Below are 22,906 nucleotides of genomic sequence, written 5' to 3' on the forward strand. Positions count from 1 at the left end.
TCACAAAAAATCCACTGTTGTCACTACTCTTGCTTATCCAGTACAATCTTGTGATTACAACTATCTTTTTTTCATTTAAACACATGCCTTCACTAAGTAAGTACAAATATATAATATCTAAACCTTCTCAAGCACTCTTTGAGTAAGAACTATCAAGAAAACTGGATTCAGAGAACCTCATCTAAAAAAGTAGAGGCAGAATATCAAAAATATGAATTTCAAGACACAAGAACCTCATACAAGAGGTGGTTCAGTGAATTCAAAATTAATGGCAATTTGGAGCATGTGTTTCTAACGGTGGCTGAATTTCATGTAGTATATACTTGTATTATATTAAGAACAGATTGTACAGTGTAAATTTATGTATACTACAAACAAATACTGTTTAGAGCCTGCCTTGGATAGGAAAAGCATTCAGATAATTTAATGATAAGCTCAGAATTCAATGCATGGCCTGTATTTCTAAAATCCAAAAAATCCAAAATCTGTACATTGCTTGGTCCCAAAACGTATGGATTTGTGATATTTGATGTGCTTAATTGTAATCTCTCTCAATTACTAATTCACGATCACTTGAAACTGCTACTACCCTTGCCACCTTCACTCTCAATAATTCCTAAAGAAATTTGAAATCTACTCTTGATATCTAATCCCTTATAAATCAATAAATGAGTTTATCTGATGCCTACAATCAATATTTTCATTTCATACTTTTCTATACATTATAAAATAATGAGCAACAACAATCAAACTTGGCATTCCATATTCATTTGCCCTTTAAGTCATTCGTTTTCAATTTGATATAATATGCTCTTTCAAGTCTTTTCTATTTCTCCCTTAAACTTACACCCTCAAGTGTCTGGTTTGTTCAGACCTAAGGAGCTCAAATCTCATCATCAATAACACTGTGCAATATACAGTAAACACTAAATGAACTGAACTTCAGTTAATCAGACCTTGCAGTTGACCAGACCAGACAAATCTTATGTTCACAACCTAATGTTAGATTAAAAGTACAGCCAAGTATTGTACTGATTCAGAAAATACAGAGTTTGGCCAAATTCCTCATCATCATTATGTTCCTTTCAAAGAGGAACTATCCTTAATATCTATACTTACCCTATTGCAACTATTTTCACTAAAAGGCAAATTTCTTTAATACTAATTCAGTTCATTATCTTAGGTTAACTAAACACATTCCCTCCCATTATCTTCCAAGTCACTGAGGCATGAGTCAGATATAACATATAAATACCTTAGAATAACTGTTAATCCTCTGCACTGATGTAAACCTTGCTTCAGTTTCTGTGCTAAGTCTTACAGTGTACTGGAAAATGCCACTGAGTTGTGCAGCATAGGCTAAAGCCAGGCCAGCAAATGATGCCTCCACTGTTCCTCGTAATAATAATGCTAATGCTGCAGTACATGATGTCACCAATACTGAAAAGATATAATGCACATTAAGTGTGATCTCTATTTAATTAAATTTAGTAAAACAATACCAATATGAAAAGTAGGTTCCCAATCTTTATTCCTACCAAAATTTAGAAATATTTTACCTAATCAGAACTGTTCATCCTTGGGGATAGGGGACAAAGAATACTGCCCATGTATCTCGTGTGTCATAGAAAGTAACTAGAGGGTGGAAGCAGGAAGCTGGGATCCTCCCCTCCTATATCATTCACAAAAAGAGGGAACATAGAAAAGAGCCAAATGAGAATTCTTTTCCTCTAAACTGAGTCATCTGTTCATACTGCTACCTTGCTCACAAAAGAAATAGTGAATGTGCATGAAAGGAAAGAAAAAGAATTACCTGTATTAGATCCCCTTCTATGGATAGTCTCCCTATATTTTTTCTATATCCCTCACTCTCACTTTTATCAAGTTTATTGTGTCTCTGTTCTGCAATCAGCCTAATCTGACTCAAATTATAATTCATTTCTGTCATTTTCATACTATCTAATTATATTACTTACCGTAATGCATATCAATATCAATTGAACTTTTGACAAGTCATTTCCTGCCATAAACACTGAGGGTTAAGAGAAGTCTTTCAACAACTCCCTACAGTTACATATAAAATTCCAACATGTTTAACCTTAAAGACATGTATCCTTAATCTGTTGGTCTCTTTTCTCTGTAAAATACCTTTGTACCTACTCACTCTTGCCTTACTCAGATATATGCTTTTTGTTAACCTTTCTAGATCAGTTCTCTCCAAATACCCATACCTCTACATATCATCCTGTACTTCATGAACTATTCATTCTCCAGTTACAAATTCCTTTATTTCTTTATTCCTTTTCATACTATTTTATCATTTCATATACTCCAATCAAAATATCCAACTATGTTGTTACATATAACTATTCAACTTTGTCTGACTTTCATATTTCATTATAGCACATTAAATTTGGACTGCCATAACCAAATCTGGCAACAAAGACAGCCACAACTAACCCAAGAAAACCTATAGATTATATAACTGAACCTTGTAACACTGATGGCTTTTAAGTCTACCAGCAATCTGCCTACTTTTCAAATCCTATTCTAGAATTTCAACTATTACTCATCTGTTTCTTACAAGCAAAGCAACTCAGGTAAAAAAAAATGCATCCCCCTCTACCTGTTCACAGTAAAACATTTTGCTTATTTAATTATTCATTTATTTATTTTGCTTTGTCGCTGTCTCCCACGTTAGCGAGGTAGCGCAAGGAAACAGACAAAAGAAATGGCCCAACCCACCCACATACACATGTATATACATACACATCCACACACGCAAATATACATACCTATACATCTCAACGTATACATATATATACACACACAGACATATACATATATACACATGTACATTATTCATACTGTCTGCCCTTATTCATTCCCATCGCCACCCTCCACACATGAAATAATAACCCCCTCCCCCCTATCCCTGGGGATAGGGGAGAAAGAATACTTCCCACGCATTCCTCACATGTCGTAGAAGGCGACTAAAGGGGACGGGAGTGCGGGGCTGGAAACCCTCCCCTCCTTGTATTTTAACTTTCTAAAAGGGGAAACAGAAGAAAAACATTTATCTGCACTAATTCATATCGACTTTTCTGTTTTCGTACAGCTTCATTTGCATTTTTCTAAGGATTTACAAAATACAGTAATCATGAACCATCTTCCATGGTTTGTCAATACAATTTCCGTACTCATGATACCTTATGATGACTTATACCAAATCATTACAGAAAACAGTGCACAGCCTTCATAACAAAATACATCCCTACCTAATTCACTGGTCTTGGATCAATCATCACCTCTTTCCCATCAATATTGCAATCCTTCTAGGTAACAGATAATTTTCCTGAAATCTTGTCCCATCTCTTTTATATGTCCTACTTCAGATTCTTCAATAGCTCACATCTTATTGGAAGAATAAGAATTTGAATGACAGGCCAAGGAAAGAATCTGTATCAGGATCTCCTGCCATTATATTACAGTACAGCCTCCCATACTGTCCAAATATTCAATAACTCTAGAAATATACAATGTCCATAAGTAGTAGAGCAGAAAAAAATTGTATAATATCAAAAAATAAAAGCTGTGTGAATCACTTACGGTGAACTTTATTAAATTCTGCAGTACATAAATGAAAGGTGATGATTATCTTTATGGACAGGCTGCCTGTTGTGGGGATGAAGCCTAACTCTCGTGCCATGTGGGCTTTCTTAAACTGCATCTTCATCAAATACCACCCAAGCAGCCTTCATCCAATGAATTTCTGGTTTCTTAAATCATCATTCATTATACATGAAAAATAACAAAAGACTAAAACATAAAACGTAATTCATACTTACAAGCAAGCAGATCTAGTCTGACTGCTAACCATCGCATAGCACAGTTGAAGAGGTAGAATACACAAGTATTCTCATCAAACAAAACCATAAACCTTTGGTAAGGAAAATGAAAAGATTTACTGAAATAAACTCATATTCACCTTTTCCAAAATGATGCACTTTATAATTCTTACATTACTCTTATAGCAAGTTAGAAATTCAATATACAGAATGCACTTATAAGCTCCTTCTTCGACCTTACTTACTTTTTGGTGAACATCTTCTGTTTGCCATATGCATTGATAGTGGCAAGGCCATTAATTGTTGTGCTTACATGACTGTACAATGGAGATCTTGACACATTCTCCATCCTCTTTAAATCTCGAATTCCAATTCTAGAAATAAAATACTATGAATGATATCATACATGAATCAAAACTGGGTTGCAATATCAGTTTAAAGGAAGTCAGTTTGTAAGTCAAAGCAACAATGACCTCTGGTTCTAATCTCATGGTAAAACCTACAAAGAGATACTCTTACCAATCTCACTCATCTTAGAAAAAACTGACAAACTTTCATTGCAGGCCCTAGTTGTGCAACTCTCCTTTTGCATTTCTTTCTTTCTTTCATACTATTCGCCATTTCCCGAATTTGCGAGGTAGCATTTCATTTACATTATTTATTTTCTGACCTTCCAAATAAACATGGGGTTACCTAATGTAACATGAATAAGAAGTTCCATGACACTTTTTTAATAAAGGACAATTGGAAATACCATGCAAAAGCCTTTTTCACATTACTGTCATTAATTTCTTAAATAATGCAGACATCTTCTACACATGCCTAGTGTATTAAAGCAACACATGAATATAGAATTACAAACTAATAATAATAATATGGTGAGGAGATTTATGATCCCACTTTAAAAGATGAAAAAGCAATGAGCAGATTAAAGCTGTATCAATTTTTTTCTATCAATAATATTTATCTATTTATTTTGCTTTGTCGCTGTCTCCCGCGTTTGCGAGGTAGCGCAAGGAAACAGACGAAAGAAATGGCCCAACCCACCCCCATACACATGTATATACATACACGTCCACACACGCAAATATACATACCTATACATCTCAATGTACACATATATATACACACACAGACACATACATATATACCCATGCACACAATTCACACTATCTGCCTTTATTCACTCCCATTGCCACCTCGCCACACATGGAATACCATCCCCCTCCCCCCTCATCTGCAAAATACAAACAGACCACATGAAAACAAGTACTGAAAACATGAGACATATCACCAGTTACAAATACTGTAAATTATAAGCTAAAAAGACTACAAAACATGAGACCTTGTATTCACAAATGACAGCATTTCTCACTGAAATCAAAAGAATAATTCCTCAGATCATCACAACTTACAAGTAATAAGAACCTACTCCTTAAACATTGGAAAAGAAACATATGGCACAGCAAAAGATGATATAAACAAAATAAATTATCTCCACTTCCTTGATTCAGCCTAACTGACAGCATGTTGCCCCCACTTACCACACAAATCCATCTCTTTCCATACCATGCATGCCTCTTACTCTCATTAAAATTTAGGCCCTGACACCCAAAAGCCTCCTTCACACTATATTTCCATTTCCTTTTTGGTTTCCCCCTCCCTTACAGTTCCTTTCACTTATGACATATAAATCTAAGGGTTTTCTTCCCATCGCATCAGCAAATTCCACTCTACATGACAACTTTCAACCGTCCAAGATGTTCTGAAATATGGAATTTTCACACAAATGAATAACACGAAATCTTATAAATTCCACATTATATATATTAATCTACTTATTACGTTCTAAAAAATACCTTTTTCCTAACATGAAATCAAAATGAAATACTTCTACAATGGTCAAAATCAATAAAAAAGAAAAAAAATTTCAAGGATCTTCCATAAAATTGAACACTCAACCAAATACCATGCTTGGACAAGTCCTGTACATTCTCAAACTTCTCTGATATATCAATTCTGACAAAAATCAAAGTGTATACAGTATAACAAAACTTACCTAAACACATTCCTTATAAACAAAAACAACACTGCCAGAAGAACTAAGATGGGCAGGAAATAAGGGAAAACAAGACAAACGAATACCAAGGAGCTTGTAATTATGCAGACATTCTGCAAAAAGGTTTCCAGTGTCATGGGAACTCGAACATCAACTGAAAAAGAGACAACAAGGTTATTTCATCACTCTGAACTGTTAATGATAAAGAATGGTAAAATTAGAAAATCTAAATAAGTGTTATCCCTAGGGATAGGGAAGAAAGAATACTTCCCACGTATTCCCTGCGAGTCATAGAAAGCAACTAAAAGGGGAGGGAGCAGGGGGCTGGAAATCCTCCTCCCCGTTTTCAATTTTCCAAAAGAAGGAATAGAAAAGGGGGCCAAGTGAGGATATTCCCTCTAAGGCTCAATCCTCTGTTCTTAATGTGGGAAATAGCAAATACGTATAATATAAAAGAAATGTGTATAATAAAACCAATGATAATGAAATAATAATGGAAAGGTCTGTGGGGACTAGATGTGGAAAGGGAGCTGTGGTTTCAGTGCACTACACATGACAGCTAGTATGGATATGTTCTTGAGAATATATGTATATGTCTGTGTATGTATATGTATGTATAGATTGAAATGTATATGTATGTATTTGTGCGTAAGTGGGCGTTTATGTATATACATGTGTATGTGGGTGGGTTGGGCTATCTTTGTCTGTTTCCTTGTGCTACCTCACTAACATGGGAGATGGTGGTTAAGTATAATAAAAAAAACATATATATAATAATAATAAATACTTCCCACGTATTCCCTGCGTGTCGTAGAAGGCGACTAAAAGGGGAGGGAGCGGGGGGCTGGAGATCCTCCCCTCTCGTTTTTTTTAATTTTCCAAAAGAAGAAACAAAGAATTGGGCCAGGTGAGGGTATACCCTCAAAGGCCCAATCCTCTGTTCTTAACGCTACCTCGCTAATGCGGGAAATGGCAAATAGTTTGAAAGAAAGAATAATAATAACAATAATAATAACAATAATGATTATAACAATAATAATAATAATAATAATAATGATAATAATAATGAGTCAGTTGTTGTTCGCTGATGATACAGCACTGGTGGCTGATTCATGTGAGAAACTGCAGAAGCTGGTGACTGAGTTTGGTAAAGTGTGTGAAAGAAGAAAGTTAAGAGTAAATGTGAATAAGAGCAAGGTTATTAGGTACAGCAGGGTTGAGGGTCAAGTCAATTGGGAGGTGAGTTTGAATGGAGAAAAACTGGAGGAAGTGAAGTGTTTTAGATATCTGGGAGTGGATCTGGCAGCGGATGGAACCATGGAAGCGGAAGTGGATCATAGGGTGGGGGAGGGGGCGAAAATTCTGGGAGCCTTGAAGAATGTGTGGAAGTCGAGAACATTATCTCGGAAAGCAAAAATGTGTATGTTTGAAGGAATAGTGGTTCCAACAATGTTGTATGGTTGGAAGGCGTGGGCTATGGATAGAGTGGTGCGCAGGAGGATGGATGTGCTGGAAATGAGATGTTTGAGGACAATGTGTGGTGTGAGGTGGTTTGATCGGGTAAGTAATGTAAGGGTAAGAGAGATGTGTGGAAATAAAAAGAGCGTGGTTGAGAGAGCAGAAGAGGGTGTTTTGAAATGGTTTGGGCACATGGAGAGAATGAGTGAGGAAAGATTGACCAAGAGGATATATGTGTCGGAGGTGGAGGGAACGAGGAGAAGAGGGAGACCAAATTGGAGGTGGAAAGATGGAGTGAAAAAGATTTTGTGTGATCGGGGCCTGAACATGCAGGAGGGTGAAAGGAGGGCAAGGAATAGAGTGAATTGGAGCGATGTGGTATACCGGGGTTGACGTGCTGTCAGTGGATTGAATCAGGGCATGTGAAGCGTCTGGGGTAAACCATGGAAAGCTGTGTAGGTATGTATATTTGCGTGTGTGGACGTATGTATATACATGTGTATGGGGGTGGGTTGGGCCATTTCTTTCGTCTGTTTCCTTGCGCTACCTCGCAAACGCGGGAGACAGCGACAATGCAAAAAAAAAAATAAATAATAATAATAATAATAATAATGACAACATGGCCTTTCTTCGTCTGTTCATGGCACAACCTTGCTAAAACAGGAAACATCAATCAAGGATGAAAAGTAGAAAAAACAACAATAACACAGAGCAGCATGGGGAAACACAGAAAGGTCTGCTGGGCCTGGTTGTTTACAGGGGGCTGCATTTTTGGTACATTACATATGACAGTTTGAGAATGGAAGTGAATGAAAGAAGGAATTATCTTCATCTGTTCCTGGCATGACCTCATTAGTGTGGGAAGCAGAGAACAAATATGAAGGAAAAGAGTAATAATCATTATCATAATAATCAGCAGTGGCAGATTTGAATGAGAAACTGCAGAAGTTAGTGACAGAGTTTGAAAGAGTGTGTGAAAAGAGGAAGTTGAGAGTAAATGTCACTAAAAGCAAGGTTATTAGGTTTAGCAGAGTTGAGGAACAAGTTAGATATGTGAGTTTGAATGGAGAAAAACTGGAGGAAGTGAGGTGTTTTAGATACGTGAGAGTGGACATGGCAGCGAATGGAACCATGGAAGCGGAAGTGAGTCATAGGGTAGGTAAGGGGTGAAGGGTCTGGGAGTACTGAAGAATGTGTGGAAAGAGAAATCTTTTCATGGAAAGGTAAAACTGGTATGCTTGAAGACATAATCATCCCAGTAATATTATATGGATGCAAGGTATAGTCTATAGATAAGGCTGTGCAAAGAAGGGTGGATGTGTTGGAAATGAAATGTCTGAGGAAAAGGTGTGCTAAAATGGTTTGAACTAAGGAGAGAATTAGCGAGGAAAGGTTAACAAAATGGATATATGTGCCAGAAGTAGAGGGTACAAGAAGAACATGGAGAACAACCTGGAAATGGAAGGATGGAGTGAAAAAGATTTTGGGCATAAGGGGTCCAAAAATATACGAGGATGAAAGACATGCACAGGATAGAGTGAATTGGAATGATGTGGTATATAAGGGCCAACATGCTGTCAATGGACTGAACCAGGGCATGTGAAGTGTCTGAAGTAAACCATGGGAATGTCTGTGGGGCCTGGTTGTGGATAGGGAGCTAAAGAATGAATGCAAGTGGATGAGGGCTTCCTATGTGGTTTCAGTGCATTACAATGACAGCTAGAGAATGGATGTGGGTAGACAAGGTCTTCCTAGTACTAACTTGTTAACACAGGAAATGGCAATCAAGTATAAAAAAAAAATAATAAAAATAATGATGATATAGCAATAATACTTTTTTTTTACGTAACTGCCTCTCCCATCTTACAAAGGTAGCATTAAATTACCTTCCCATAGAGTGCAAATATGTAATTACAAAATATTGGCCTCATGCAAATACTCTTTCTAGCTGTTATGTTTATTTGAACTAAAACTAGGACCTAAAATCCATAGCCTAGCCCCACAAACCATTTCATGGTTTATTTTTCTTGCTTCATATGCCCTGCTTCAGCTTCCTAACAGCATATTGCCCCCATACAACACATTAATATAACTTATTCTATCCAATGCACATCTCTCACTCTCCTGAATGCTCAGGCCCAATACCCTAAAGATTCTTTATTTCAACTCCATCCTTCCTTCTCCTTAGGTCTGCAGGAATACCATGGAATATATCAAGATGTGGCAAAGATATATCAGAGCCCTGCAAGAATTTCAGAACGCCCAATCAATGTGCTACCAAGAAAAAAAACATGCATGGATAAACAACAGAAACATTAAAAAGAAAATTTTATACATGGTTTAAGTCAGTTTCATCTGAACCAAAGACACATAACAATGAAATGTGCATGGTGGCAGAAAAAAAAAATTATTCATCAATTAATATGGGTGGTGAGCAGCATATGCAAGGCCTGCCTTTTGGCAATTTCATGTCTTGCTCCCTCCACTTCAGACAGATTCTCATAGGCAGTCTGCCTTTTCTCATCCTATCCATGTCTTAACAACTGCAGTACACATTCTTCAGCCCTCTAATTCAGACTGCATTTATTACCACAACTCTGTTCCTATATACTGTATATCATTCCTTACATAATCAACCCACCTCACACCACATATCATCCTCAGACATTTCATTTCCAAAATATCCAAACCCTTCCTTTGTGTTCTGCATCCATGACCTAACACTCATAACCATACAACAATTGTTGGTAATCCTATAACTTTAAACATACTCACCTTTGCCTACTGTCTAAATAGTCAATGACTTTTCTTTCTACATGTACCTTCATGCACCCAAGATCTTAGCCCCTTCTTCTACCCTACCATTCATTATGCCCCCATGGTTTTATATGATGATCAAGCTCCATCTTTAAACTTAAAATGGGAACGAAGAAAATTAGTTTTGAGTCTTGATGGGAAAAGATCATGTGCTAAAAAAGCAGTAAGGTAAAACAACGATGCAGTTATCAAAAATTATGAAAATAAGTAATTTTCATCATGAATAAAATTTTGAAGAACATACCTTCATCCATATCCCGTGAGAATATGTTGAGGATCCTTCCAGATGGAGTGGTGTCAAAAAAACTCATAGGGCTACGAAACACTTTTATGAAAACTAGATCATGCATTCGACTTGATCCCATCAGCGTTGCCTGCAAATTACCAGATAATTCAGCATACAACTGTGGCACATATTTACACTTGAAAAACTGTAAAATGTAAATCAGTAAAAGATCACTCACAACATGTACACTAAATAGAAAACATAATTTCAAAGAAATGAATAAGAATATAAAAAATATACTGAAAAAATCTGATTATGTATGTATATACAGAGGAGAGTGGATGTGTTGGAAATGAAATTACAATAGGTGGTATAAGGTGGTTTGATTGAGTAAGTAATGGAAGGGTAAGAGAGATGTGAGGAAGTAGAAAGAGTGTGGTTGAGAGAGCAGAAGAGGGTGTGTTGAAATGGTTTGGACATATGGAGAATGAGCGAGGAAAGATTGACAAAGAGGATATATATATATAAGTCAGAGGTGGAGGGAACAAGGAGAAGCAGGAGACCACATTTCAATGCAAAGTAGAAACCAGAGGATAATGCTTCAAATAAAGATTGCACAGCATTAACAATGATAAAACCACTGTCCTTGAAATAAGAAACTGACTGAAATCATCAACTGAAATATTAGTTTTGGCCATGAAAAATGCTGTTTTGAGACTAAAGTCACAAGTTAGAAGAATCTTTTCATTCTCACTGGATATAATGAGTGTGACTTGATACAGATCAATTTTTCAAAATCAAATTGAAGGATCAGTCTGTCAAACAACCAAGGTTTTAGAAACTAACACAATAACATTTATCTAAACTTTGCTTACATAAGGCCTGTGATATTCCTGTAGTAACAAAAAAAAACAAGGGGGGAGATAGGAACACCGTTGCCAGGTAAAGGAATGGAGAGCAATTCAAGACCATTACTGTCCACACCTAGCAGCAGAGAGATAATGGACAATCATGTCTTATCCAATTCAAGGACTGACTGCTAAGTTAGGTAATAAACACAAGCAGAGAACAACAAACTGACACATTTCTGCATCACCTGGATCTCATCTCAGCAGTTTTCTTGGGACTTTTATCAAAGGAAATTAACATGACAGGCCATAATTCAGACTCTGGTTATCCTTTAGAACTGATCCATCACCATGAAAAGAAAAGAAAATCACACTAAAAGAGGAGAGGTGTCTATGAAATATAGAGTAATTAAAGAGATGGTTAACAAAGAAAGAAGAATGAGTAAAAGCGCCTATACAATACAAAAAAGTGGGAGAAGAAGTTCAAAAATTTCAAATACAATTTCGGAAAGAATGAGTCAGGTGGTATGTGTGAAAGTAGTTTTAACATTCAGGATACTATGATCACAAAGACTGCTCTTAACATTCGGAAGAGGCTCAGCATGATCCAACCTCTTTAAAGCATGAAAATTTTTAGGTACCTACCAAATACCAACAGACAAATAATTGTGAAACAACCAGACTGGGATGGATGTAGGGGGATGAATTATGGGGAATAATGTGTACAAGAGCACTACAACACATCTCATATTTACCTTCATAAATGTGAAGCCTCTGATAAGCGATGTTCCAAGTATTATCAAGATGAAACATCCATAAACTGTCTGGTAAAATGGACGGTCTGGATTATCAGCTAAACTGTTACTGATAACAGTTTCATTTCCAATCATCAGAGTAGCATTCTGTAAAAATAATCATAAGTTTTAATATGATCACATATGTGTGCATTTGAGAACAGAAATCTTGACATTCATGGAATCCCATCCCTTATGCTCTTTTTACTATAACTTCATGGACATTATAGCCCTTCTTGCATTCATTGTTTCTGTACTGTTCTTGTTCCATTTATCAGTCTCTCTATCAGTCATAAAGAAAAGTGGGGGACTACGTGCTCTTGGAAGCAAAACGGCATTTGACACTGTCTTAACAAAAGGTTGTCTTAAAATAGAATGGGATCATCAGGTAAGCAAAAATTGGGGATTAAGGTGAAGGAAAACAAACAGCACAAATCTGGTGCCCATTCAAAGTAGGTTTAAGTATGGAGAGGCATCTTGCAGGGCTCAGTAAAGAGACTACTGTTATTCCTGATGTACGTACATGACTTGCCAGAAAGATTAGTCATGCATGGTATGTTTGCTGAAAATACTACACTTGTATGTAAGCGATTATAACTTACAATAAAGAAACCGAGAAAAGTTCCATCTTCAGTCATATACAAGGTTAATACAGTTCTATCTATATAACTACTACAATCTTTTTTTTCTATTCTCAACTCCTTAGGGTAGATCATTTACATGCAACCTGATCAAATAAATAGTGATGAAGATATGAGTTACATGTAAAAACAAACACCTGGAATTTACATGTTAGTGGGACTTGGGGTTGACTTTGTAACCAGCCAATCACCAGATCACTATATCTTAATAAACATGGAGCAGGCAAAACAAGTACATCCTAATTGAGGTCATGTCAGTCGATATCAAAAGCATTTTCAATTAAATGGTAAAGAAGTTAAAAAAAAATCATTACATTTAAGTCTTTCCTAACAGATACAGTTTCCAAAACTTTTAGATTTTTTTACTTTTCTTCCTTTTAAGCACTTCTTTATATCTCACTTAGGAAAAGATACATGTATATCTGCCATCAAAATTCTATCAATCAATAGAGACTGTAACAAAAGTAGGGAAGTTGTACTACAAAAAAAAAGTAAAACAACCAAAGACCTGCTCCAGTTTTAAGTGAAATGAGACATGATTACAACTTTGAAGTTTCTAAATCTATGAGAAAATATGAAAGTTAAGAGGCAGTCATTAAAACTGTAACAAACTAATCATTATGAGGGCAAAACAAGGGACTAAGCATGTTTAGTATTTGAAAAGATGTGAAGAAATAATTGTAAGATAAAGTGCAAGAGCTTACTAACTGTAATAAACAAGTAATCATTTGTAAGGTACCTGAACTTTAGATCATATTATTTCAATCTACATAAGAGCTAACCAACCAGCTGAATATATTTACTTCATGCTCCTTTATAAGTCACATTTTAGACGTCTTGAGGGGAAAAATATATAAAAATACATAAAATCAAGGGTTCAAGTTCAAGTAACACACACTGCCAAGCATATCATATCTTATCAGCTAGCAGATAACACTTTACTAGTCCCAAACACACTTTCAGTGAGCAGAAGTCAGGGTTAAAACATTTGCTATATTCATCTTTGCATAAATTACTAGTAACAAGTCTTTTCAGTTTTCAAGAAAAATATACAGCTTGAACAAATTATCTAATAGTAAACTAAGAAATCTTCTCATGCTATAGAGGTGGTTATCTGGTGATGACTGACAGTACCACTGAGATGTAATGCTGAAATGATATTAGACATATTTCATACCTTTCAAAAAGATAGCAGAAATGTGGTCATCAGGCAATAAATCTATGTGTTCATCTTTTCTGGTTATGCTTTTTATGGCATTACTAACTTATTCATGTGATGGTAAAACAGATACACAACTCTGTTCAGAGGAATCTGATACAAATGATGAATCAACATTCATCTGCTCATGTCATTCCATAAATGAGGTAAGTATGTAATACATAATTTGTATGTTTCCTGGTGCTACCTCACTGAAGCAGGGGACAGCAATGCTGTTTCCTGTGGGGCGTGGTAGCTGCAGAAATGGATTAAGGCAAGCAAGTATGAATGTGTGCAAGTGTATATATGTATATGTCTGTGCATGTGTATGTATGTGTATGATGATATATATATATATTTATTAATCATTCATTTATTTATTTATTTTGCTTTGTCGCTGTCTCCCGCGTTTGCGAGGTAGCGCAAGGAAACAGACAAAAGAAATGGCCCAACCCACCCCCATACACATGTATATACATACACGTCCACACACGCAAATATACATACCTATACATCTCAATGTACACATATACATACACACACAGACACATACATATATACCCATGCACACAATTCACACTGTCTGCCTTTATTCATTCCCAACGCCACCTCGCCACACATGGAATAACATCCCCTCCCCCCTCATGTGTGCGAGGTAGCACTAGGAAAAGACAAAAAAGGCCACATTCGTTCACACTCAGTCTCTAACTGTCATGCAATAATGCCCGAAACCACAGCTCCCTTTCCACATCCAGGCCCCACACAACTTTCCATGGTTTACCCCAGACGTTTCACATGCCCTGATTCAATCCACTGACAGCACGTCAACCCCGGTATACCACATCGATCCAATTCACTCTATTCCTTGCCCGCCTTTCACCCTCCTGCATGTTCAGGCCCCGATCACTCAAAATCTTTTTCACTCCATCTTTCCACCTCCAATTTGGTCTCCCATTTCTCCTCATTCCCTCCACCTCCGACACATATATCCTCTTGGTCAATCTTTCCTCACTCATTCTCTCCATGTGCCCAAACCATTTCAAAACACCTTCTTCTACTCTCTCAACCACGCTCTTTTTATTTCCACACATCTCTCTTACCCTTACGTTACTTACTCGATCAAACCACCTCACACCACACATTGTCCTCAAACATCTCATTTCCAGCACATCCATCCTCCTGCGCACAACTCTATCCATAGCCCACGCCTCGCAACCATACAACATTGTTGGAACCACTATTCCTTCAAACATACCCATTTTTGCTTTCCGAGATAATGTTCTCGACTTCCACACATTCTTCAAGGCTCCCAGGATTTTCGCCCACTCCCCACCCTATGATCCATTTCCGCTTCCATGGTTCCATCCGCTGCCAGATCCACTCCCAGATATCTAAAACACTTTACTTCCTCCAGTTTTTCTCCATTCAAACTTACCTCCCAATTGACTTGACCCTCAACCCTACTGTACCTAATTACCTTGCTCTTATTCACATTTACTCTTAACTTTCTTCTTTCGCACACTTTACCAAACTCAGTCACCAGCTTCTGCAGTTTCTCACATGAATCAGCCACCAGCGCTGTATCATCAGCGAACAACAACTGACTCACTTCCCAAGCTCTCTCATCCCCAACAGACTTCATACTTGCCCCTCTTTCCAAAACTCTTGCATTCACCTCCCTAACAACCCCATCCATAAACAAATTAAACAACCATGGCGACATCACACACCCCTGCCGCAAACCTACATTCACTGAGAATCAATCACTTTCCTCTCTTCCTACACGTACACATGCCTTACATCCTCGATAAAAACTTTTCACTGCTTCTAACAACTTGCCTCCCACACCATATATTCTTAATACCTTCCACAGAGCATCTCTATCAACTCTATCATATGCCTTCTCCAGATCCATAAATGCTACATACAAATCCATTTGCTTTTCTAAGTATTTCTCACATACATTCTTCAAAGCAAACACCTGATCCACACATCCTCTACCACTTCTGAAACCACACTGCTCTTCCCCAATCTGATGCTCTGTACATACCTTCACCCTCTCAATCAATACCCTCCCATATAATTTACAAGGAATACTTAACAAACTTATACCTCTGTAATTTGAGCACTCACTCTTATCCCCTTTGCCTTTGTACAAAGGCACTATGCACGCATTCCGCCAATCTTCAGGCACCTCACCATGAGTCATACATACATTAAATAACCTTACCAACCAGTCAATAATACAGTCACCCCCTTTTTTAATAAATTCCACTGCAATACCATCCAAACCTACTGCCTTGCCGGCTTTCATCTTCCGCAAAGCTTTTACTACCTCTTCTCTGTTTACCAAATCATTTTCCCTAACCCTCTCACTTTGCACACCACCTCGACCAAAACACCCTATATCTGCCACTCTATCATCAAACACATTCAACAAACCTTCAAAATACTCACTCCATCTCCTTCTCACATCACCACTACTTGTTATCACCTCCCCATTTGCGCCCTTCACTGAAGTTCCCATTTGCTCCCTTGTCTTACGCACAATTTACATAACAAATACACATGAACAATAGAAACTCTGAATAACAGTTATCATCCCTCTTTACTGACATACATGTAAGTATCCATACTCAAAGTAGCAGATGTGTCCCTAAGAGACGCTACTATAAGTGAAACCATTCTAAGCAAACCATGTTTTCCCAAAGACCTTGATTATATAAACTGAGATGCATCACATGGTTAAATTTTTCATTCCCCATACTAGTGCCCTACAATCAGGACTTAACCCTTTTGTTATAAATTCATTTTGAATTATGCATTCCCCAATGTTAAAAAAACATAGAATATCTCTATATGTTACTAGAGAAAACACCTAAAAAAAAGTAGTACCATTTCTTCTTTACTGGTACGGGAGGGTGCTGAACTGACTGAGGAGCAAGTCCTGGTGGTGGCACGTATCTTCGTGATAGGCAGGAAAAAATTTCAATTCTTGATTCTCATTCTTTACTTCACACTTTCTGGATCCCTTTTTTAAAGCTCCAATTATTGGGGAAAAAATCATGTATCTGGAATTTACCTGTAAATGTAGAGGCTTTCAAAATGCACCAAATTTTCCATCACCAATTTCTGTATATCTTATCCACTCTTTTTTTATATATAAATATTTTCTTATCTTGTTAATATACCTATGTAAGGGATAATTATGCTGTCTTCCATTTCTTCAAATCGATTTTCACAAAATTAGGTAGACATTCAACTTATATATACTGAAATAATACAATAAATCCTGTTGGATTAATTTTCTTTTATGAAATCTTCCCTTGGTTTAGTTGTGTGAACATTTATGTTTTCAGTTTTGTGATCATTAATGTTTTCAATTGACAGTTTCATATAGTACTGAAGACTGAATAATCTCCACAGATTATCATTATACAAGACAACAAGATCACTTATGGCAACATTCAAATCACTGTTCCTAATACTACCAAACACTGGCGGATTGGTGAATGTTCAGCAGTGCATCTCAGTGGTCCAACCCTGACCTCTCTCAAGAATATTCACACACTGCAACTTCATCACATAGATCAGATCCACATAGCATATGATTTTCTCTTACAGTACAAGACCCAATTACAGTAAGTTTTAAAATGTTTACAATGCTCTTACCTTTTAAATATCAAATCACTTAAATTCTACATGAATTAAGGAAAAAAAGTGGCTGTATGTGTATGACACAAGAAAATAAAATTCAAAATGAAATTCTAAACTTCATGTATCATTTCTTGAAGGAAGTGCATATTTGTAGTGAATTAAAACAAAAATACAATTTAGTACATATAAAAGATTAAACAAAATGGGAACTCTTCAAGTGATGATATGACACTAATGTTACATTTACTTATATACATGAATCTACTGGAGCAGACTTGTAAGCAACCCAGTCAACTCATTAATCTTCATTTGCAGTATCACTGCAAGAATGCTGTCCAAGCCATATAAAATCAATGCTTCTGATGTCCAACACTTCTTTAGTGTCAATGATGTTTACCAACTACAAAATCAGTTTTTTGAATGACCCTGACCTAAAGTCTAAATCAATCATTAAACCTATTAACTATTAACCACTGATTCTTTAACATTTCTCCTACTTTTTACATCAATTTTCATGATCTTCACCAAAGTTCAAGATAAAAATCAGTACCCACCTTTACCAGAGTTCAAGGTCAGAATTAGTACCCACCTTTACCAATGTTCATGGTCAGAATTACTACCCATCTTTAACAAATGTTCAAGGTCAGAATCAGTACCCATCTTTACCAAAGTTCAAGGTCAGAATCATCACCCATCTTATCATAAGTTCTCCAACACCAAGAATTATATGTAGTAAGCTTCCCTGCACTCTATTTCTTACCATCCCCTCACTGAATAATTCATGAAGCCTCTCAAGCTACTACTGTTTACTGTGAGAGAATTCAGATTTCCTTATTACATTTTAATCAATGTTGTTGGAAAAGGATATTAGAAGGATATAATAAAAAGAGATCTTTGAGTTATCAACAACCTGAAATCTACTACTCCAAGTGTAACTGCAGTTCAAATAGCAAACACAGTGCTAAGACTCACTGCAAAAAACTTTCATAACAAAAATATCAAACATAACACTGGCCCTTTATGACTCATTTGTTGAACATTAACTTCATTACACAACAATAATCTCATTTTCCAATCACCAAGAGGAACAAGAATTATTGGAAACTACCCACAAAACAGGCAAGAAGATTAATGCCAGGGACATGAAAGAATTAAGCTATATCCTGGGAAGAGCAAATATACTAAATTCAATCTTTCTACAGATGTGAAAGCTCCATGGTGACTTAACTTCAGAGGTTAAGATACTGAAGGACAATAACATCAATATGATGACATTGTTTAAAATTCAAAGGGATCCAAACTAAAGCCTAGGGGAAGATTTCACACATACATGGAAAATACTTCTTTACAAATACTGGTTGAGTCACGGAACACAAATAAGTTGCCTGAATGTCATATATGCTAAACAATAAACTTTTAGTTGGTAAATTGTCACAAACTATATAGAAAATAGAAAAATATCATATCTTCAGTGATCCTTTCACTCTACATCCCACCTTTCATATCATCTTTGTCTGTTCTACTTCCTCTCTTTCCTATCATCCACATTTGTCTTATTTTTACTCCTCACACTATCAATCTTCCAAAACATTTCCTTACTCTCTCTCAGGTTCACTGATATGCTTTCTTTTTCTCCTGTTTCCCTCTTTTTCAACTCTCATACCTTTCTCTTGACCACCCAACACTTTTTCTTCTATGACTAAAAACTACTTGCACTCTTTCACTTTAGATATAGACCATACTCCTCCCTTTCCTGTTCACAAGCATCTACCTTACTCATTCTCTCACTTACTACTCTTTTCCCTTAAGTCCACATCCCACTTTCCACATACATACACATACGCACTGCTCCCCTAAATACTTTTCACAACTATCCTATCTCCAAGGATAAGGGAGAGAGACCTTAACAAGGAATATCAAAATTCCAAGAAAATAAACTGAAGTGTTAACACCATAGAAGAACAGGAATCAACACCATTCTTATGATAACACTACAGTGAAACAGTAATAGTAAAATGAATAAGAAAAAAGAGAGATAGTTTAAGAAGGATTATTAACCAAGTACTAATGAAACTAGACTACCTTGTACTGAAATATGTATAATCTTATTACTATGCATAATGTTATCATCCTAACAGTTCTCATAAATGAGCTGTACAAATATCACCAGTAACACATACTTTGGAAATTATTTGAATGGTAATTATGCATGTGTTGTTAACATTCAAATATACAGAAAATATTTTCATTTGTATTTTTAAGACAGATGTCACTTTCCTATCATCAAAATACATACTTTGTTACACAGTAGTACGTACTTGTCTCCACAAAGTGTAAAAGGCTGTGACTTTATTGTGTACTCTGTTAAAGTTCTGCTCTTTGAAAGCAATTTTTCTCATTAAACAGAAAGGATGCTGTAATTCTGAACTGATCTGAGAAAATGTTTAAGTTGACTTTTATATCTTAACATGACTGGGTACTCACTTTCATTGCCTGAAGTTCATAACAAAGCCTGGCTAACTAAAGTGCAGTGAACAAGAAGCTTCTTACCACTCAAAAATTATATCATCTCATTACAAATATGAGACCAAAGAAGTGTATAGGTAAACGGACCAAAAGGATGAAAAGTCAAAAGGTAGTCAGCTATGTGACAAAAGGCTTGTGAGGATAGGAAAAGTTTGCCGTATGACTGAATGAGAGATAATACAAGTGAGAGATGTGAATATTTGAAGGAGAATGTAAAATATCCATCTTCCAAAGTATTTACCGACAGCAAAGAATGAATTATAACATTTCAGTTAAGATAAAGAACCTGTTTAACAAAAGTGTAAATGGTCAATTAGATAAATATATACTAAACTAAACTAAAAAATTTATTCACTACTTTACAGGGTCCTGCAAGTGTCTCACTCTAAATTTGCTGCTCTGGAGGGATCACTCAACATTCATGCCCATAAAATTAAGAACATTGTTTTGGACAATTTGATATGGAAAGGTCAATTTAATCTTGTCATCTTAACACAAGATGATCAAAACCTAGACCTCATTGCCATAAAAAATAGTACTATTGAAGTACTTGGTGAAATTAATGTATCATCAAAATATGTAAGTACTCTCTATTAGACTTATATATTGTTTAAACACACTTCACTTAACATATACACTGTATAAACAATGAACATCTTAAAATTTTTTTTATAAAATCTGGTTCAGTACTAGCAAAATTATTAAGATCTAGTAAGTACATAATTCTAAGAGGAAAGAATCTGGTTCAGTACTAGCAAAAGTATTAAGACCTGGTAAGTACATAATTCTGAGAAGGAAAAAAGTAAGGAGATACTGAATGAACATGATATGAAGCTATATATGAAACATATACAATATCTATAATGGACTGGCCTGAATGAATATTTGTCTATAAAATTTTCTCTTTGCAGGTTCATACTTTTGTGTTGGAAAATAATAATATTAGCACCATCCTTACTGGTGCCATCTTCCATAAGTCCAACGAGACCAACATCCTGGGTAATTATATTGACCAACTCAACTTCCTCTCCCTGGATACTGACACACGTATCTTTACACTTGAAGGGAATACCATCAAGTTTCTGTCACTGGAGACTTTGGTAGTTAACAATGCCATATTAATACAGGTGATAAACAATTCATTCTTTCATATAGATAGATATGCATTAACTTGGTTGCGTTTAAAGTCTGAAAAAGGTTTGATGGTCTTTTCAAGTAACCACTTCCACAAACATGTAAAAGGTAGTTTGATATTCAACTTGGCAACATACAATGAGAAACTGGTAATCAAAAACAATATACTACACACAACATTCTGCAACTGTAGCTCTGCAAAACTGATAGAAACTATGACAGAGGCAAATGAGGATGTGATACCTAGCTTCAAATTGGAGAATGACAAGACCAACAAATTATTCACAGACTCTTCTTTCTGTCTGGATGAAGAAAGAAAACTGAGTAAAATATCAAGGTTATGTGCAAACAATGAGTCATATTGGTCTTGGGGGCTTCCAGTAATAGTTATTGTCATCACATTAACATGTGGATTGCTGGTGAAAATTGTGTTAAAGCAATACACATACAAATTAAAGTATGAAAGACTACAGAGGGACACAGAAAGAGATATTTTCTAAAAAATGTGACAATCTGTGAATGAGGAAGTAATGACACATACTGATGAACAGAATTACCATTCACCTATCAATCTCTTTACAACCAATAAACTTCTCTCTGTTTACAAAATAGCAGCACATGTACAAATTCCTTAAACAACCATAATCCCTACATAGCTAAATACATTTCTCCATACTAATACTTGCTTACTTTATCTTTAAATCTTTCATTTGTTTCCTCCTGTTACTATTTCTACATATCTATCTACACATTCTTTATTATCAATTCTACATTTGTTCTCTCTATATCTTTATATCATTCTAGTGCTCATTTCCTTTGCTCATCACTTCACAATGCTGTACATTTCTCTGAATCAAAAAGTACCCTTAAACAATTAAAAATCACTACAACTTTTAGAAATTTCCAGGCCATTTTATTGTCAGCAATAAACATGTCACTAGCAAGCATCAAAATGAGCTATACAACTTCAAGGCAACTACAAAATACACAATTACACACGCATGCACACCACACACCTATACACAAAATATACCTCAGTTTATCTATCTATATCTCTGACACCTGTTTCCTCCTGGAACTCACTCAAGGGGGTGGTCACAGCAATAAACTCTCCATGACTGAAGAACTCCAGTACCACTTCTAAGCTTTTAGTGCCTCACCCTTAACAGGCCACTGGCAGAGGGCAATGCTTGCAGAGGTTCCTAAATGATGTTCCCAATGACTACTTTTACCTTATGCTCCTACATAATGTTCCTACCAACTACCTCCACTTCATGTTTCTACCTAATTCTCCTGCCTAAATGTTCCTACCTACTACCTCCATCTATTGTTTCTATCTATCTCAGCTCTTACTGAATGAGCTTGCAAGATGAACTTTCAGAAAACAATTTTACTAGACCCATGTCAAATCCTCAACTTTTTTCTAGAGACCCCAGAGAAACTATTATCTCACTTTCAAGGACCCCCCCCTATATCTTCACACATACACAACAGCTTTTCTGAATCACAACCTGAGAGTGATACTTTACTTCTGGCTGCAAAATGCTAGGTGTTTCTTATTACTAATACATCCAATGAAGTTCTGTAGAAATAAATGCCTCAAAGTACCTTTTCCCTGTGAAACATAGATTACAGGATGCTACAAAATAAGCAAACAAATCCTAACATGTATAACGTTTTTGGAAACCTAAATAAATTAT

General features: G+C 36.1%; 2 protein-coding genes across 7 annotated transcripts in view; one reads left to right on the forward strand and one right to left on the reverse strand.

The window, feature by feature from the left end:
• The window catches only part of LOC139766311 (ATP-binding cassette sub-family C member 5-like), an 80,881-nt gene that overhangs the window by 11,623 nt on the left and 46,352 nt on the right, over positions 1–22,906 (reverse strand). For all 6 annotated transcript variants that reach the window (XM_071694780.1, XM_071694784.1, XM_071694783.1 and 3 more), the window contains 6 exons: positions 12,012–12,158; positions 10,427–10,556; positions 5,908–6,061; positions 4,094–4,222; positions 3,849–3,940; positions 1,256–1,440 (listed from right to left, as the gene is read on the reverse strand). In XM_071694780.1, the coding sequence (XP_071550881.1) occupies positions 1,256–1,440; positions 3,849–3,940; positions 4,094–4,222; positions 5,908–6,061; positions 10,427–10,556; positions 12,012–12,158 (837 nt within the window). The remainder of the gene's footprint in view (positions 1–1,255; positions 1,441–3,848; positions 3,941–4,093; positions 4,223–5,907; positions 6,062–10,426; positions 10,557–12,011; positions 12,159–22,906) is intronic.
• On the forward strand, positions 13,521–22,902 carry LOC139766312 (uncharacterized). The gene is made up of 4 exons (XM_071694785.1): positions 13,521–14,056; positions 17,316–17,530; positions 20,438–20,651; positions 20,984–22,902. Exons 1-4 carry the CDS (start codon positions 13,889–13,891, stop codon positions 21,704–21,706), a joined length of 1,320 nt encoding a protein of 439 aa, XP_071550886.1. The 5' UTR covers positions 13,521–13,888; the 3' UTR covers positions 21,707–22,902.

Source organism: Panulirus ornatus, chromosome 57 (assembly GCF_036320965.1).
Source record: "Panulirus ornatus isolate Po-2019 chromosome 57, ASM3632096v1, whole genome shotgun sequence".
In the NCBI taxonomy this organism is placed as follows: Eukaryota; Metazoa; Arthropoda; class Malacostraca; order Decapoda; family Palinuridae; genus Panulirus; species Panulirus ornatus.